We start from the raw sequence: 20,184 nt of genomic DNA, 5'->3' as shown, positions 1-20,184 counted from the left end.
CATCTTTCCCATACTGCTGCGTGTAGATGTTTTTAAGGTGATGTGCTAGTTTTTAATTGAGATTTTTGGACACAACAACAGCCAATGCAGTGCAGTCTAGCGTATACAAAGTTACATCATGTTCAATGGCTAAGACCCGGAGAAGTGAACAGCGGGACTACGCATGCGCCGAGAGCGGAGTTTCTGCTGGCAGCTGCTGCTGTTGGTATAGTGAACTGCCGATGGTGATGTGGATGAAATAACGGTGTCCAGCTCATTAGCTTTGGATAGGAAATGGCAAGATAAAAACACTTGTTTTTCGTAGACATTGTTAAATTGTAATTGTGTCACATTTTAAAAGCGTTATATATATTTATTTGCTTTGTTTTGACTTTACGGAGAGAAGCAACAGCAAGCTAACGCCAGGCTAGGAAGGCTGGCTAACGAAAGCTAACAGCGCTCGGCGTAGTTAACGCTCAGCTGCCGACACTTGCCTGTATAAAAAAAAAGGCAAGTTTCCGGCTTTCAAACAATGATGCAGTGATAAGATAACCTAGCTGGCTGTCGTCTGAATGTTAGCGCTCGGCCAATTAACTTTTTGTACTCCAGAAGGTTTGCAATCGACTTGAGACGATGAGCTAAATTGATGCTTTGATTCAACCCAGCGCAGATCAAACAACTGCAGAGGAGGTAAGTAAAGCATCAGGATGGAGTCATGATCCCTGAACAACAGCTACCCTTTTTCAGTTTGGTGTGTTTTTCTTAACTCGTAGACGTTTTCTAAATGATCACAACCAGCAGTACTGAGGCAAATATCATTTTCGCTAGATTTCCAGTACATATGATGTCACTCTAAATTGCAGCACGGCTATGTGCATACTGAAGGTTGAAACCTGCGCCCTGTTTCTTTGTGGGGTTTGTTATAGTTGTGGTCACTGCTAAGTGGCCCAGTGGTCTTCAGTGCCTCTGATTGAACACAGCCTCAGTGGCCGGATGCTTTACAATATGTTTCAGGCAGGTCTCCTCCTAGCCTTAGGACTTATGATGGCCTGTCACAAAGACCGCTGATTCGATTGAGGTCAAAGTACAATGCATGTTTTGAAACCTACACATGGGTGCAGTCAGCAGGATTGATGAGTTGCCTCTCTCTCTCTTGTCTGTGGCCCACTGGGAAGCATCGAGCTTTGTTGTTATAGGTGCAAGCTGGTGCTTGTGAACGTCACCACTGCTTGAATATAGCCTACTGAACACAGACCTCACCCTTTATTCCTCTACATTCATTTTCTCAGATGATATGTAGGTTTGTTTTTTTTAATATGTCAACCAATGGTCGACTGATTTGCATGCACCCAATCATGGTTAAATAAATGAGTTGTTTCAATTTTCAGACTACTAGTCTACCTGCTAGGCAATATGGCAAGCAGATACCATTATACATTTTAAGACCATCCCCCAATCTCAGTTCATAGCACTTCACATCTGTTTGGACACTGAAATTACACTGTTTAATAGTCTTGATGTTGATCACATTGAAATGAATATTTGGAAAATCAAACTGGAGCTTCCTGCAGTTTCACAAATCATTGAGCAGTTGAGAAGTATGACTAAGTAAATGCTTTATAGTAAATTAGGGCTGAATGAAAGGACTGGAAATAATCATATTGCTATTACTATTAAACTATTAAAATCATGACGTGACATTGGTTAGGGTCTATATCAAACAAACAAACATGTTTTCTTACATCTGTAGAACAAGATTTGTAGGCCAGGGCATCTCTGCAGGACTACAGTACCTAATTTTACTGCTGTTTTGTCACACATTTGACCTTTATCAGAAAAATCACATCTTCTTGTGATTTGTATTTTGCACTTAGCCGTATTGAATTTCGATTATATTTTGATTAATTGTGCAGCCCTATAGTTAACACAGTAAATTCATATTCTGGCTTTGACTGTCCAGTACATTTTTCTAAAAAGCCCAGGTATGCAGAAGGTATTTTCTGTGCTGTCCTTTATTGATTTCCTCACAGTTTCTTTGCCTAAATACTTCAATATATTCCCGTATGTGTGACATGTTGTCTTCCTAGTTACTGCATTGCCACAAGCTGATTGAGGCTTTGGCTGGCAAGCAGCATGAGTCATCCATGACCACTTTGAGCACCAACCTATATTTAGCTGGCGCACAGGGGGGCTTTGAAAGTCATTGTGAAATTAGTTTTCACTGGGAATGATTAGATTATCGCCTTCCTGGAATCCACACCAAGACACTGATGTAGCTGAGAAGAGATGACAGATGACAGATCTGCAGTGATTTGATCAGTAGGTTGGTGGCACATGGAGCATCTTTCTGGATGCTTTTGATGTTGCGAGCCCTTGTTTTGTCCGTTTTGTTTTCATCTGCCTAAATCTGTACTGCGTAATTATGTGACAGACACCACTTGTGTTATTTTTTTTTACTTCCTATAACTCACTATTGAAATTTTGAGTTATGAGGATTTTCCAGTGGATGTGATATATTCCCACTCTGCTGATGTGGCATAAATGCAGTATAAGTGTAAGGGTTCATAATAGGTCTGAACAGTATACAATATTGCGATTATTATTTATGCACACATGACACTTAAAGCCACTCACCAATGGAAAATAGTACATCCAACTCAATATCTACCTTTTTTTTATTAAACAAAGATTGGAGGAGTAACGGAATCTGTTCAGAAGGTCTTTATCCATTTTAGAGAGTATGGTTTTGAATGAGATTACATCATGGTTTTACTTTATTTCAGCTTTATGTCTAAAATCAGGCCCTTAAGTGCTGATTTGTGGAAGTGCTCAATTTATCTGAAGAAATATGTCTGTGTTTAACGCCATTTCGTTTTCTCAGCAAAGCACAGAGAAAAAGAAGGGGAGAAATTGGGTCAGCAGCCCTCAGCTTGTTGCTGTCACACTGATTCGCTGTGTTTGAATGATTCAGCCCCCCAACCCCCAATGTGTTGGTGTTTTTACACTCTTTATCAGCCTCTCCTTTCCCACCTGGTACCTTGTGCCTCCCCTTTTCACTCTCTCTGTTTTGATCTCGCTTCATCTGTCTATCCAAATAGTCTCTTTGCCAATCTAGATGTGTGCTGTGTCCTACTTTGCACTGCTCCGTATTTTTTCTTATTCTAACATCAGCAGATGTTGACTTGAGATTTAGGTCTTACACCGGCAGGCCTATTGCGATGAATTTACACATTACTGTGTTTCATTCAGGCATTATAACCTTGAATGTGTAGCTGATTGTTGTTGACCAATCCAAAAGGCTAAATTAGTTTGTATTACCTAAAGAGCAGCTTTGTTAATGAAGTCTCATCTACACCCTTTCTTTATACAGATGAGTCAACTTTGGCGGCGAGACATAACCCTGTCAGAGAGGTTGGGTAATGATTCTCCTGTCGGCTTTCCCCCAAGAGCCCCAGCCACTGTGACCCCACAAGGATCCAACTCCACATGGATACCAGAAACCCCATTGGTCACACCAGAAGAGCCAATTTTCCTCATGACCTCCACTGCCCAGACTATATCAGGATTTTTTGTTTGGACAGCTCTTCTGATCACATGTCACCAGGTAAGGAAAGAGTAACAATTTGAGTTTGCAGATGATCTAGTGGTCAGGGGGCTCAAGCTTAACACATAACTTTAAGATTTCAGTTACTGTCTCCACAACTAGTTATTTTATCCAACTTGAGCTATGTGTACCAGTGAGAGGGAAAAATATAGGGCTGCAACTAACAATTATTTTCTTATTGGATTAATCTGCCAATTATTTTATATATTTCTCGATTAAAATTCTTGTTTAGTCAGTCCAAAAATTTTCAGTTAAATATGTTATCACAATAGTGGGCTATTTGTTTTTTGCAGCTCTAGTAAACGATATGATCTTGGAGGTCAGCATGTTGCTCGGGAGAAGTGCAGCAGCCCAATAAAAAGTGCAAAGAAGTGGTTGCATCTCTCTTGTCTTTGCCCACAGCCTTTGGGCAAAGGGTTCAGCTGGAGTAGGAGGATAAAACCTAAATCTCACTCATGATCTTCAAGTCTAACGAATGTCTACCGAATCTCTTTTTCTTTAGCCTTCATGTATTGTATGCAGGGTTGTTACGTACAAATAGCTCTCATTTTCAGCAGAAGCAGAAAAAAACAAAAAAAACAGTAGACACATTCACACCCCGGGGTCTGTTTCCATGAGCCTCCCTAGATTACTAAGGCTCTATATGTACACATTCACCCACCAAACACATGCATTAATCCAGAAAGTTTTACATCCTGTGAGGGGAAGGCTTCTTCCAAATACTGACCGATTTTCGACCTAGGATATTTATGTAACATACACATTTAGGGTTGTGTGAATGTAATGAGACAAAAAAAGCAGTTTTTTTATTAACCCATTTCTTATGAATAACAAAGGCTGGACTGACTGTACTGTTTTACGGATGTTTACCACCAGAGTCTATAGGACCTCTTATTTGTGATTAGGGCTAAATAATATGGTAAAGCATCAGGAGAACGGAATCTGTAGGCCAGGACACTTCTGCAGCCCTGCAGTGCTGGATTATAATGCTGTTTTGTCAAAATGTTTTAGGTTGATTTTACCCCTGAAACACACCCTACATTTGACAAATATCTCCGGTAGCCCTGCCATAGGGGAAGTATGGCCAGATATGAGTGTGTACTGCCTTAACTGCTGCTTGTCTGTAGCCTGTATAAGAATATACATAATGTTTGTGCGCCCAAAGTTATAAAAGGGACATCTTTTTGTTTCCTGTGTTTTGACAGGTGAGAATAATGTTTACAATCTCTGGAGATTGGAGGTGTTTATTGTTAGCGGTGCCGATAAGAGCTGCACAGTGCATAAGTGCTCTTTGTTTGTCAGTTCATCAGCCCTCAAGTTACAGTGAAGCGTCCCTTATATGTAAGTGAGATCTATTGTGCCCCGAGGCTTAGGTTAATGATTTGTCCTCTATTGTTTGTGGCTGCTCTTCAAATACAGGGTTAAAGAAGAGCCCTCTGTCACTCTGGCAACAGGTGCTCTTGCCTTGACTACGACATCAAAGAACAGGGCGTGTGTGTGTGTGTGTGTGTGTGTGTGTGTGTGTGTGTGTGTGTGTGTGTGTGTGTGTGTGTGTGTGTGTGTGTGCATGTGTGTGAGAGGAGGGTCACCTAGCAACAAGCCCTGTGAGTGGAGTGCACTGTCTGGCTTGGTGTGTTGTCACCCTCTGTTTGTTATTTTAGCTTGGTGTGTGTCTGTTTACAGGCCAGGAAAGGTGATAGGTGGGACATTGTGTAAGTGGAAAGGAGCCGGATAGAGCAGACATACGTGCTGGTGACAAACGCCCACCCTGTTCTTCCTGCTGTCTGCTGCTCTCAATAGGAGTGATAAAAGCCCTATATCAGTTACCCAAAACAACCCCACGTGTCAGTGCCCGCACGCAACACACACCTTTCAGGCATACAATACTCCAATATACTTAACATCTTAGGCAAATGTATACTGGCTGTATTCTGACCTTTACAGACAGACTAGAGCCTGATGAGAACATACATGCAGGTTTCATGAGGCAGCAATTAGGCAGCTAAGTCATTTATCCACCACAGTTCTGGGCTGTGACAAAGATGTGTTGCTATTTCAAAGGCCCTGTGGACATGATATTAACATCCATCCTGAATGATCCAATCACAAGTGCACAGTACAGGTGTTAATGCACCCAAGATGCATTGAGGCATCTGAGATCCGATCAATCAGACCTCATTCAGAGATGGTCTGGGACGCATGCGGCGTGTGACCACCTTCTTTTAGCAGTGTGTATTTGAATGTGTACTGGTCCACAGTGTCTGTTACTCAGTGTCAAAAGTGAGTCTTATCTGCCAGCATTAACAGCTGTTTGAACACACTTAACACTAAATTTGTGAAAGAAGACAACATTTTATTGATAGTAAACGTGAAATTTAACAAATATAATGGACAGTAATCAATATTGGCTACTTCTTTGTTGCCACTGGAGAAAGTCCCCGGACTCCCTTAAAAAAATTGCTCAATTTTGTGAGTTGTTGAGTTACGAGAAATGTTATAAACTTCGCTAAACAGTGTCTATGACAAATTCTTAATTATTTGGACCTTCTTGTAAATACGGTAAATGGTATACATTAAGTTACTTCTTTCTTTATGTAAACAAAGTGTCCATTTGTCCCAGTGATGTACCTGGTTATTTGCTTATAGAGCAGGAACATGAGATCCAATTACAAGTGGTCACTCGAGACGTATGTGGGGATACATGTTAATGCCAGGTGTGAACAGGCTCAAACATTTAATTCTATGATATATAACAGTTTTGTAAGACGTAATTCTTGGGACATTTTCCATATTTCACACAATGTAAATATATATGGTCTGCATCCTGCCAATCTGCTGTTCATCAACTGACGCAACCATTTTTCATGTGTATGTGTACTGTACATGCTCCCTTGCAGTGTTTTCAGTGTATTTTCTCATCTTTCTCTCCCTCCTTTGATTATTTATTGATTATTTAAGCTCATTCAGTATTCCTAGCATGAGCAGCTCTTTTGCAAAGCCCAAAGTCCAATTGGTTTAATATGATACCATCAGGAAAAAATGTTCCAACCACTCCCTTAGCAACTTCTGGAAGCTGATATTGTAGACGAGTTAAAAGTAAAATGTGTTGTTGTTTTTTAGTGCTGATCCAAAGCCTCTGGGAGTGAAGCAATTGTGCACCAAATGTGGCAGAATCATAGAAAGATAATAGGAGTAAAACAAATTCTGCTTTAGAATGTATGTTTGCACTTTTTTTTTGGTGAAAACCTTTCCCACAACTTTTCCGTCTCTCTTATTTCTAGATCTACATGCACCTGCGTTACTACAGCTCTCCAAATGAACAGAGGCACATAGTAAGGATCCTTTTCATAGTCCCCATCTATGCCTTCGACTCCTGGCTCAGCCTTCTTTTCTTCACCAACGAGGAGTATTACGTGTACTTTGACACAGTTCGAGACTGCTATGAAGGTGAGTGCAGATTACTGGTTCACCAGCATTTTCTGCTGCAGGCTAGATTATATGCTGCCGTATGTGGCGTGCAAACAGCCAGCCAGTATTCACCACAGTGGTGGGAGTGAGTGTTTTGTGTTCCAGTGTCTCTTTTTACTCCCAGTAGAAACAAGAGTGGGAGAATTTATGTGTTGTGATACCTCTGTGGCAGATGGCCTTTGCAGTGTCTTCATTTACAAAGGTTGCCATCTTTGTTCTCATGGCTCCATGGCCTCCTAGGATTTCAGGGGAGGGGAAACCTGTTACCTAGCAACTGTATGAAAACGAGCAAATCCTCGTGAAGACTTTTAAAAGCCATCTCATTTGTGAGCAGATAAATCGTACGCTTTTTCTTCATCTTTCTAGTCTTTAATGTATCTGTTGCATTTTATTCATGCTGAATTTGAGAATATAACTAGCAGTTAGCGTGGTATAGTTATGACTGACAATTTTCTTAATGCCAATTATTTCATCATCAAATGTGCTTTATTAGGGTAATTGCCTGAATATTTTTATAGTGCTGATTAATTGATCTACATGAAGGCAAAGATGCCAAATGTCAGCTGGTTCAAGCTCCTCAGTCATAAATATTTGTTTCTTTTCTCTGTTTATGTCATTACAAATTGAATACCTTTGGGTTTGGGTTGGGTAATCAATTTACCCAACCAACAGTTTCCAAATGGTAATATTATTGGCAGCGCTGTCACAAAGACAACCAGGTTGTTTCCGTTTTCTATAGAGTAGCAACTACCAACAGCACAGGACTAAATCATTTCAAATTCATTCATATATAGTCTATAATGGAGACATGAAAGCAGATAGAAATGTTGCCAGGCTGCCAGCCGGACTGGATCAACCAGTCACCTTTCACTTTCCCAGTAGAATCTGTGCCCAATAGCAGACAAAATAGCAAAGTGAAAGCAAGGTTTATAGGTAACCAATATAAAGCCTAATGGTATCATTATTCTATAGCTATTACAAACATTTCTTTTGCCAGTTTGAAGTCATCCCATTGGATTCAGTACTATTATACTACACTGATTTCTTCTTACACCTTTAGACTAAACAATTAATTGATTCACCCAGAACAGAAGTGACAGATGAAGTGATCCTCAAAACAATGGTTAGTTGCACCTGTGTACACATTAATCACAATTCAGTATGTGTTAAAGAATGAATAAATGGTAGAAGAGTTTATGAAATTAGATATTGAATATGCTATTCAGTATGACAGAAGTGACACTTAGCTTTAATAAGATGCAGTACTGACATGGCAAGATTTGTCTCCATTAGGATCTAGATAAATGAACATTTAAGACATTCATGTGTAGAAGTACATTTGAGAGTGAAAAAATACCTAATGATGTAGTTATGCAACAAAGCCAGCACTGTGCTGACTGTGCTCTGGCAGGGATTGTCATTGTGCTCAGCCACTTTATACAGTAAAGAGAGCTGAGACAGTAGGGAGCTGGTAACTGTGGGTTACCCTTAAATTAGCCTGAGAACACCTGGGGCAGTGGATGAAAAACATTCTGTCCAGCAGTACAGTCTGGTTTATTTCAATTATATGTTACTTCTCAGCAAAATGCTAAGTAAATCAGTGTTTTCAGAATAACTAATATGTTATTGACCAGGAGGGCTTTTCCATGAATCAAACCATGCTGCATTGATTTGCCCGAACACTTCTGAACAGGTTGCAGTTATGTCATATTGGTTTCTTTTATCATTCAGGGACAAATGGTAGAGCCCTGTTTCTTTAGATTTTTTAAGCAATAAGCAGTAGATGCCAAGCAAAACCATGACAACAGCCTTAAAGTCCATGATGATAAATAGCTGGCTACTAACATCTGTTATACAGTGCAATGGTAAACTGTGCTAAAGAGTGTGCTGCTCATCATTGACTCAAGACAAATGTGTCATTAGTTAAAGACACACCTTCAAGCGAGTAGCCCTGCTGTAATGGAGATGCAGATCCCTGCTGTGTTGGACTAACACGCCGAGTCAAACCAAGTCAGGCCGAGCCAGCACATGTGTATGAAAAAAGGCTACAGTACACAGGATATGATGTAACTGGACTCCATGCTTTTTTGGAAGTACCTGTGTAAATGTATTAGAAGAATAGATTTTAAAATGTAAGAGCAGGTATTTAAGTGTCAAATGACAGATGTGTCAGTGAATTACACCACAGCAGTTGTCTCGAGACAGAAATCTGCACGTTTTCATTCCAGTCAAAAACCTCAGCAGTTGACTGATTAGCCACGTGAAAGCTTGTTTACTGTTGCTAACTGTATAACGATACCTGGGACAGTTGTTCATCTGAAACCATGCATAAATAAACTCACCCCAAAACCTGTAAAAGCAACCAGTGTCTGATATGTAATCGACTTGTTCAGTGCATTGATTAGGTCGATTACATATCAGATCTGACCGGTGAATAGAAAGGGATTAGAGACACACCTGGTGTAGCTTCACATTTCTGCCCTCAATGCTGTGGAAGAATACTCCTAATAAAGATCAAAATCACATTATAACATGTGATGTTTTGTGTTAGTTGTGTAACACATTACATGACTGACTATTATAGCCTTAAAGGTACACTATGCAGAATTTTCCTAAAAACAAATGTATAGGTTAATAGAAAAATAATCCATCTCATTCGTCATTTGTGACTGGCTACAAATGTGACAGTGTCTGTATCTGCAGTGATCCTGCCCTCTGCCTGTATTTTATTTATTTTCTTCGAATTTTGTTGCATTCGGGACATTTCTAGGCTACAACCTGTGGTCAGTGGGTGTGTAGCCTCCAACCAATAACAGCAAACAGGTGAGGTGGGGTCTTTATAAAAAGGTAGTGACCATTTGACGGTAAGCAGTATGCTTCCAAGAGGAAGCTACAAAAATGGTGGGCAAAGCACCAAAACGCACTAACATTGCAAGGCGACAAAGCAAGCTCCTAAACAAGAGTGAATCTGGGGTGACTTTCCCCTGCTGGCAAGCATTAAAAGAGTGGATGAGGATGAAGAGCAACATGGAGTTGGTAGGTGCAGTTAGCTTAGTTAGCTTGCTGAAGTATCTGCTTTTTCCATTACAACAAATGTAACGTTTCTGCAAAAGCAGCTTGCTATGTACGTACCAGCAGTGCACTTCTGGTGGCATTGACTTGGGGAAGAGTGGCCGAATTTGAATGTTGTGTTACAAACAGTAACCAACAGTTCCTGCATAGTATACCTTTAATTGTGTGTAGTTTTCTTATGTGTGACACTGTTGTGTGGCAGTGTGATATGACCGTGAGCTGTCTTCAGTGTTCAACTATATTTTCCTAGACGTCCATTCTCAGACTGATCCACTTCTGTTGCAGGCAGTAGAGCCCTATACCTTACAATTATGCTTAGGCTTGTACCTCACTCACAACATTACCCAATCATTTCTGAGCATGCTGACGACAGGAAAGACTCACCTTTCTGCCTTGAAATGGCAAGCTCAGCAGTTCTAAAACAAAGTCAGCACAACATAACTGTAATTATGACATATACATAAAAACACTGTGTAAGTAATGGACTGCCACTCTAGCTATCATGTATCAGTGTGTTCATGGAGGCTGTCAGAAATAACCCAAACCCACATCAGCAACATTAACACAATGTTTTAGAACTTAAGTATAAATGCTGTAAATACATTCACATCTGACCCATTCTGAAGTCATATTAGCTTCAGATTTTTATCCCCAAGACAAAGTTGCTGTTGAAGATGGGTTTGTCCGTTATTTCTGGATAGTTTGGTGCCATTTGCAAATTTCCCTAAAAAAAATGGGCCAGTTTTTTATCTAATCAAATACACTTACTCAAATACAAAATGTAAATCTGGGAGTAATTTTGTCAATGGTCACTCTGAAAACCCAGTAAGTAGTTTCTTATGTGTCACACTCTGCAGCCTTCGTCATCTACAACTTCCTGAGTCTGTGTTATGAGTATCTGGGAGGAGAGAGCGCCATCATGGCCGAGATCAGAGGGAAACCCATTGAGTAAGTCTTGTTCGCTCTCATCTTAGCCTTTTTTTTATCCCATTCTCTTTCTTTCTGGTATAAAGAAGTACTTAAAAAAATATATTATTTTAATTAATAATTCTTAAATTATTATACAGTAGCTTGCATACATTTACAAAAAGTCTGACCTGTATGAACATGCACTTTACTTCAGGTCAAGCTGTATGTATGGGACCTGCTGTCTGTGGGGGAAGACGTACTCCATTGGTTTCCTCAGGTTTTGCAAACAGGTACAAATCAAAGGGTGTTATAATTATGTTTTATTGTTTATGGATAGGTGAACCAATGCTGTCCACTGTGATAATCACAACAGTGCATGTTTTATCAAGTTCCCTACAAATTCAATACGATGCTCATTTCCACACTGGAAAAAATATAGCACTCCAAAGATAAGTTTATAAAAAAACAGTGACTACAAGGTGTTTTTTTATTTGTAATAAGTAAAATATTTGACAATGGAACAAGTGAAAATTGTTGAGAAACAAGTGTCATTATAATCACACTGATTTGCCACACTTTGGGTGACTTATTGTGTCTTATATTAAGTGTAATGAGATATTTTTGACTATAAAATAGATGAATATACTAGGTTGGGTTTTGAGTTTTTGCAGTACATATTTATTCCCATATGGTTTAAAAATTTTGTCTTTTTAATGTGCTTGTCACTGGAAATTACTTGTTGTTAGAAGCCTTGGCTCAGTCAGAAATTCTGATATATGGGACTGAGGGAAACAAACATTGCTGGAGCATTGCTGTTTTATTGACCCGGTATTTCCCCTAATTCTCTACTACTAACTCTTTTTTTCCCCCTCCTCTCACTCTCTTGCTTGCTCTCTCTTGCTTCCTCAGGCAACTCTCCAATTCTGTGTGGTGAAACCCCTGATGGCAGTGATCACTGTCATTCTTCAGGCCTTTGGGAAATACAGAGATGGAGACTTTAAGTATGTTGCCACAACAACCTACCCACTGTCATTCACAGCACGGACATCTCCCAGAGCACTGATTTCTTATCCTCTGACTTGCTGTGTTATGTCATCACTCTCTTGTAGACACAGACTGCTCAACCAAAAGTCTTTTCATTCCATAATGTTTGAGCAGTGTTGGTTGAACATACCCTCTGAATTCATATCTGTAATAAGTTATGATTTTAAAACAATATTAATTTAAATCTCAAGATATCTCTACTTTGCAGTTCTTAGTTCATTACTATAAAATCCCTAATGAGGGCCTGTATAAAAAAAAACATCAGAGTGTTGCTCTACAGTCCAAATCTCCATCTTTTGATTAACTTAAAAATGTAATCACCTAAAGGTGCATATTTATATAAAAATCTACTAATTATCCTTCACAAGGAAGAGCTGCAGCTTCCTCAGAACTAAGATATTGAATGGTTTTCACTATTTGCCAAAATAAAAATTGCAAACCGTCTTTGCGAAGCTTCAAATTGATTATAAATGACTTTCACCTCCTTGAGGTTTAAATGATTCCTGTTTCTTTGTTTGTTCAATCAAACATTTGCCTTGTGTGTCACAGCTAAAGCACATTCTTTTCCTCTGTCTCTCTCTCACCTCTAGTGTGGCTAGTGGCTACCTGTATGTGACCATTATCTACAACATATCCGTCAGTTTGTCACTCTACGCCCTCTTCCTCTTCTACTTTGCCACACGTGAACTGCTTGTCCCATACAACCCCGTGCTCAAGTTCTTCATGGTCAAGTCAGTCATCTTTCTCTCCTTCTGGCAAGGTAAGGTACACACAGACAACACACAGACATACACAACATATATTCGGACATATTTTGTTCAGCAGTCTGAAGGGGTTCTTTATCTCAACATTGGCTGTGTCTCAATTCAGGGGCTGCATCCTTCGAAGGACGCGGCCTTTGCGGCCTCCGAAGGCGAGTCCTTCGGAGGTACCTTCGAAAGCCGCGTCCACCGTTGTTAAATGGGACGGTCTAGCCTTCGGAGCATTTCCTGGTTGCGTCACCAGATGTTCCCGCCCCTTACCCTTACGTCACGATTTCTGCCGCCCAGGCCCGCGAAAGTGACGATCTACACCACTTGATGTTGCCATTTTCCTTCTTTCTTTCTTCTGTTTTGGGCGCGCAAAGGATCTTGGGATATGGGAGGCCACGAAGGATAGTAGCGATGCGTCCTCCAAAAAAAGGGAAAAGAAGGCCGCATTTGTGGGGTGCATCTGAAGGAGCCTTCGAATTGGGACAGCCTTCGTGCAGCGTTGTGACGTAATTGGCCTTCAAATGTGCCCTTCGAAGGATGCAGCCCCTGAATTGAGACACAGCCAGCGTCAATATTTTAAGTGAATTTGTAATAGGTTGGCAACAGAATGGAAACCTCATGCAAATATTCTAATGCAACAAGATTTCATAGTGTGATTACATGACAGCTCTTGCCCTTTTTTACGCAGAGATTGCGCAATACTGCCACTGCCTTTGTTTTTTTTAACATTGAATCAAACAGCAGCATTACGCTGCCCTAATGTGTGATTTTAGATAGCATGCCAGAATTCTAGAAATAAAAGAGGCATCTCGTATTACATAACAGAGTTGGTGTCTTACATACACATCGGGCAGCGCTTTCTAAGAACGCAAGAACTGTGAACGATCATAGTTTTCAGAACTCAGTTTTGAGGGACTTTTGTAGCTCCAACTTCAGAGTAGATACTCTCCCAGCACCAGAGGAACTTTGAGGGACGTAAGTGTACGTTGATTGGTCGATCTCAGGGGACAGTGCCGGCAACCACCATTTTGAATTCAGCTGCTCAGCTGTGTAAACAACAGACAACACAAAAAACAAACAACAGCTCATGAATAAAAAGCTAGACTGCTTACTTAATTTCCTGGTTCCTCTTGGCAGTGCAAAGGCTCTTTTACTACCTCCACTGCCGACGCCCGTTTCCGTTTTTGTACCTTTTGTACAAAATGGTGATGCAGAAGAACAAGGCAACAGGCTGAACAGGCTTTGTTAAAGGGGCTTTTTAAAATTTATTTTATTTGGGGATTTTGCAGTGAAGTGATCTGAATTCTATGATGCTGCATCAAACTTCCAGAAATATAATCATAAAAAGAGTTGGAAACAGGTCTATGACCTTATCATCCATTTGTGCTTGTTAATATTTAAACGATTTCACCTTTTGCAACAGGTTTTCAAAATGCACACAAAGTATACCGATGAAAGCTCAGTTTGTGCCTGTTCTCTTGTTTTCTTACCATGGGTCTCTTTGTACAATATAGGGATGCTGCTGGCCATTCTGGAGAAGTGCGGAGCCATTCCTCAGATCAGCTCAGCTGACTTTTCTGTGGGCGAGGGAACAGTTGCCGCTGGTTACCAAAACTTCATCATCTGCATTGAGATGTTCTTTGCTGCTGTTGCTTTGCGCCATGCCTTTACTTACAAGGTCTACATGGATAAAAGACTGGACTCATATGGTAAGAGAAGTGTGTGTGCGTGCATGCGTGCGTGCGTGTGTGTGTGTGTGTGTGTGTGTGTGTGTGTGTGTGTTTGCTGGTATTAAGAGGCTGGTCTAATTCTGATGGGTTTGATATTGGAAAAGTAAAGCAAAATACACATATTATAGTGTGCATTATAAAGTGTCTGTTCTGAAAGTTTTAAAATGCGTCTCAATACAGAATGGTTTCTGCCGTCTTGCTGATCTGATCTGACCTCACTCTTTGTGTCCCAGCCCCTTTACTGATTCCTTTCTATGACACTCTCTAACTATTTTGAGTCTATCTCTTTTCTTCAACTTTGTTTTTCTGCTCCTTCATTTTCATCTTGACTTTCTTGTGTTCCTTGTCTCTCTTTGTCTCCCCTCTCTCCTGTTTTTCTCTTCTTCACTGTGCTGCACTGAAAGGCTCATTTCCTATCTATGGACAGTACGGTAGGTCTGATGTTAGCTGTGTCTCATCCGTATCTACAACAGTTCTCTATGTCTTTTTTGTGTTTGATTGTGATTTATTGTCCATTATTTTACAGTAATTTTCAGTCAAACATGAATTTAGTTTATACATTTAAAATTATGGGTCAATGGCTGTCTTGTTTTGTCGCATTGTGTTCATTTTGCTGTCAGTGTATTGGCTTTGAATATTTTGCCTTTTCATTTCACATGCTGTAATTTTGCAGAGCATACTTGATTTTCAGGGCTGATGCCGATACCGATATTAGGAAGTAAAAAATTTCGATATTGATATATTGGCCAATACACTCAAATTTTTTCGAATGATACCTCAAATGTGGTTATCAAACACATGTGACAAAGATATGAAACATACAGTTTCACAATAAACTTTATCGTCTAAAATGACATCAGTGCACTGAAACAGTAAACTTAATGGAAATTTAAGAATTATAAGTTATCCAAAGCATCTTTTTCTGCATACACAATACATGCAGATATATCAGTCGGGCTCTACAATTTTGTTTAGTCTTTGTTTCTACCCTGGTGCCCTCGTGATGCCCTGTGACTCTCACTCTCACAGAAGAATTGTGTTTAGAACAATGTAGGCGATAAGACCTGAAGGGGAAAAAATTGTTGATGTAAACCAATGTTAAATCATCACCTGCCCGGTGTTATAATTTTATAAAACTAATGTCAATGTGTGACACAGTCACGTTCAGGTAGAAAACCCCTGCATCAATTAGCTTACTTACACTTTCATTATTTTTTTTCATGATGTTATTTCAAAGCATCTAACTTATCTTAAATGCATGTTTTATGCTATCATATCTCACATCTTAACAGTATTTTCACTGACGTTAGGTTGGAGACCTAATTTACAAAGTGACAGCTTGAGTTTACCCAAAGCTAATAATTAGCCCAACCAGCGACCTGGCTTCCCATATCTCTGCAAAGTAAATCAACCGCCAGCAGACTAACCGGAAGTGACTGTTGTTAGCATGACGTCACAGTGATTCCATCTACTGTCTGACAAGTGTCTTTTGATATGTCATTAAAATATGTATTCATCTTGGCCTCCAGTATCATCATAATACTCACTGTTGCTGATTATATAATCCGCATGTCAACGGCATTCAGGGAACAGATTTACTGAAAAGACTGAATTTTGTAAATGTTTATTTTCTGGCTACAGTTCCAGAATTATTTGGAAAATTCAGATGACATGGAAACAAGGATCACATGGATGGAAACATAGTTTCTGTACTATTCTCACTCATCTGTCACTTTCATATGCCCCTCCCTGTCTATCCTGCTCTGCGTGGCTTAATTAACTTTCCAACCTTCCTACCTCACCTCCAGGTCGCTGTGCCCCGATGAAGAGCATCTCCAGCAGCCTGAAGGAGACCATGAATCCGGGGGACATGGTCCAGGACGCCATCCACAATTTCTCCCCAGCTTATCAGCAGTACACCCAGCAGTCCACACTGGAGCGAAGTGGGGGGCCACCGCTCTCCCGCAGCCACAGTAACCTCAGCACTCGTGGGGACAATGAAAAGACCCTGCTGCTCAGCTCTGACGATGAGTTCTGAGAATAACACGTGCACTCAGAGGCTCACTTTACTCCTGTATCCCATATTGAATTTTTATGTAAGACAAATCTGATCTTTTGTTGCTACCTTAACATGAAAGATCAGATTTCTGTTTTCTTGTCTTTCATATTTAGACAACAATGATAAAGCCTGATTCATGTCAGACATACAAAACTATAGTTAACAGACTGTGGGAGGAAAGTGAGTTATTTTACAGGGACAAAGAGGAAATAATTGGTACAGAGGGAAAAGAGGGAGCATGAAGAGGATGGAGAAGTTGTAACAAATATAGTTGTGAAGGGGCAAAATCGAGATGTTTAGAAATTAGGTTTATTAACTGGTCAAGTTGTCATAATGTTGCTGTCATTGAGGCCATTTCTGACAGAAATACCATAACTATATTCATCCAGTGATTATGGATTGGTATAAATGATCATGCCTGCATATAGCAACCTTATGCTGCACTTTAAACACCACAGCAAAAAAAAGGTATGACAGATATAAGGTGTATGCTAGAGCAAATAAGTGCCATCTTCATCTTTGAGTTTTTATACTGATTTTCAGTCCATCCTCCTCCTCACTCCTCTGCCAACTCTGCCTCGTACCGAAACATTGCCAAATAGAGGGAGCAGTGCCCATTGCTCCACTTATTGAGACATGCTGTCTTAAGATTTAGAATTGATTTATAGTCACGCAAAACTAAGGAGCCTTTGAATTACCAGGCTTCATTTTAATATATAAGATTTTAATCACAAATAATTTTTTTATTTAAATGTTGTATGACCTTGGAGGTATAACTTGTTTAAAGACTAGTTTGTTGGAAAATTGTTATTCCAGAAATGTTCTTAATATTATGTGTTTGTTTTCATTTTGTTGTGGGTTCATATGAAAAAGTGACTCAAAAGATTAACTGTGTAACTCCAGCTGTTGGCCTGACTTGGGCTCCTCGGACAACGTTGTTGTCTGTGGAGTGCTCAGGGAACAGCTGTGGGAGAGATTTTAGTGTGGGCAGAGACTGATGGAAGGACAACACCCACACAGATTACAGATTACTGAAGAAGCAACACTTCCCCGCAGAGGCAGCCCAGCTGTGATGTGCTGTGGATTGTAATCCCATAATTAAGGGCATTACACGTAGCATAGAACAGGCCTGCCTCTGCTGGTTTTGTTTATAATGGCCTCACTGGTACAGCAATAGGGAGGATGTTGGTCATTACAGACAGATAGGACACATGAGCCTTTAAATCTGACTGGATTCAAATTTGGAAAAGAAATACATGGGCATTAGAAGTTAATACACAAGATGAGAGAGCATTCAGGTACATGTTGTGCCAGAAGACTGATGCATGGTAGAAAACAACTTCGAGTGAATAAAATTGTTCAGGCCTGTCTGCCATCTGTTAGTTCCTTTTATCTTTTTCTCCAAAAGATAGCATGAGCTGTGTTTGAGTTAATTGTTCATACGAACATAAACCAATATTTAATATGCGTTTTAGCAGAGGCCAGTATAGAAGATGCTTGTTGTTGTGATCGTAAATGTTTGATGGCAGAGCACAGCAGTATCAAAGCTGAATAGATCCTTCTCAAAGGGGACATTACGTCGAGTGCTGCCTCTGAATTTGCGTTCATCATTTTCCTCTTGCTATGTTGTGTGTAGAGTCAAAACTGATTTTACACACTGACTCAAGCCTATTAACTGCAGGTTAAAAATGGTACAGTCCTCATGGGTAATGAATGTAGTCAGGATGGAGAAACCAGCCAAACTGATGCGCAACCTCAAAACAGCACAATCAACTTCCTTATGGGAAAATCTTAATGAGTTAGCAGAATAATCGGTGTCTGTCAAAATGTTTAAAAAATGGCTTTCAGCTGTGACTGCTAACCCATATTCCTACCAAACAACTTTAACACACGTTTCAGTTTTGTATCTCCTTCCACTGAACCTTTTGTGCTTCAGTTAAAGGCATTGTCGTATTGATCTAACATTGACTTAGTGGTATTGAAAAGTGAAATTTGCTGCCTTATTTTCTGCCCCTGTCTAACAGAATATCAGATCCAAGCATCTTGATTCAAAACACTATCATATAATTTGTTCTGTTACCATGTGATTTTTAAAGCTGGGTGTTAATCACAAAGCTGAGTATATTAACGAGGAAATATTATACCAGAAAGGAACGAATGTTGTAAATAGAGTTAAACCAGGCACTGTGAAACATTCACGATGATGGCTGAAATGGCATTGCTTGGTATAGTGCTGTAGTTTAATATTTTAATTTTCATATATTCTCTGATTTTTTTTCTGTTGTTTACTTCTTAATTTGTATATTGGTGATTTGATCTCATGTTTTATGCTGTATTGGGGTCTATTGGTGTTGAAAAGGAAATAAAAGACAAATGCAGGCAACACATCTCTGCCAGGTTTTTGTTCAAGTCAGCTTGTGGACACCATTATCACAACAATATGTCATTTTTTGTGACATTGTACAATTCTATTTTGATAGATAACACTGTAGAAATACCTAGGGGCATCCAGAGAAATAGAAACCCCTGTAGTCAGCTGTGGTAGACGGTAGCTAACTGTATTCACTGAAGTGCTGCTCTTAAATTTACAGTTATAGCTACTACTAGCTAGCTACTACTTTGCTGGCTAAATAATCTCAAATGTATAATTCACATGTAAGATATGATGCACAAGAATGTGTCGGTTAAATGAGCCAATAGAATATAAAATACTAAAGTTTAGCTCCAACTCCACTGGATACAACATTAAAATGCTGCATATATGTTAATAGACCCATAAATAACAAGGACCATTTCCCTGCTGTGTACTTTTTATGTTAAAGGTACATTTTGCTCCAAATTCTGATGTACTATTAATTATAACAAAACAAAAATAACAATTTGGAAACCAGACTGTTGCTTGTAATTAATTTTTTTTACACCGTCACAAAGGATAACAAGAAAATACTTGTTACACTACTAGAGTAATACAGTCCAATTGAATCCTGCAGTATTATCTTTGTCAAAATAACTTTACATTTGGTGTTGACTGAATATTAGGAGCTCCCCTCATGGTAAATGATAAAGAATTAATTAACTTTTAAGTTATTAATAGTTTTCCATCCTGTGAAAGTAGCAGAAGTGAATACAAGTACTGAATACAATTTAAAATGTGTTCTAGACAGTTGTTTATAAAGCTTCATTATTTATTTATTTTAAAAAGTGGTCCTGCCGCAAATGCCATTTAGTCATGCCTTTTCATACTCAAGTATGTAAAGTAAGTGTATTTTAAATGTGTTGTTTCAGGGGCACTATGAAGTTTTGGAGAAGAAATTCAAAAACTTTAATTTCACAATAATGAATTTTAATACTTACAATAATGATGAAGTAATAATACAAACTCAGAAATATTTATTTTATCCATAACTGAACAAACAAGCTTTTCTCAGAGGAAAATAAGGTCTGTTTGAAGCTAGAAAGGTGGCGGGTCCGCCAAATATAAACAAAGGAAAACCCTATGAAATTGTGTTCTACTTAAAAGACAGTTTGTTTATTAAGTTTGTTTATGAAAAAAATAAAATCAGTTAG

At 39.3% G+C, this 20,184-nt stretch overlaps 1 protein-coding gene across 1 annotated transcript; it reads left to right on the top strand.

The window, feature by feature from the left end:
- The first annotated feature begins 173 nt into the window (after positions 1-173).
- On the top strand, positions 174-19,000 carry LOC141019117 (transmembrane protein 184B-like). Its single transcript, XM_073493933.1, has 10 exons — positions 174-489; positions 589-669; positions 3,350-3,583; positions 6,865-7,030; positions 10,981-11,071; positions 11,247-11,322; positions 11,942-12,033; positions 12,667-12,836; positions 14,343-14,537; positions 16,367-19,000. The coding sequence occupies exons 3-10, from the start codon at positions 3,350-3,352 to the stop codon at positions 16,594-16,596; spliced, it is 1,254 nt and encodes a 417-aa protein (XP_073350034.1). The 5' UTR covers positions 174-489; positions 589-669; the 3' UTR covers positions 16,597-19,000.
- Positions 19,001-20,184: the final 1,184 nt, after the last annotated feature.

The sequence above is a fragment of the Pagrus major genome, chromosome 23, assembly GCF_040436345.1.
Source record: "Pagrus major chromosome 23, Pma_NU_1.0".
NCBI classification, from domain to species: Eukaryota; Metazoa; Chordata; class Actinopteri; order Spariformes; family Sparidae; genus Pagrus; species Pagrus major.
Note: the sequence above shows the minus strand (reverse complement) of the source record. Positions and strands in the feature narration are given on the sequence as shown.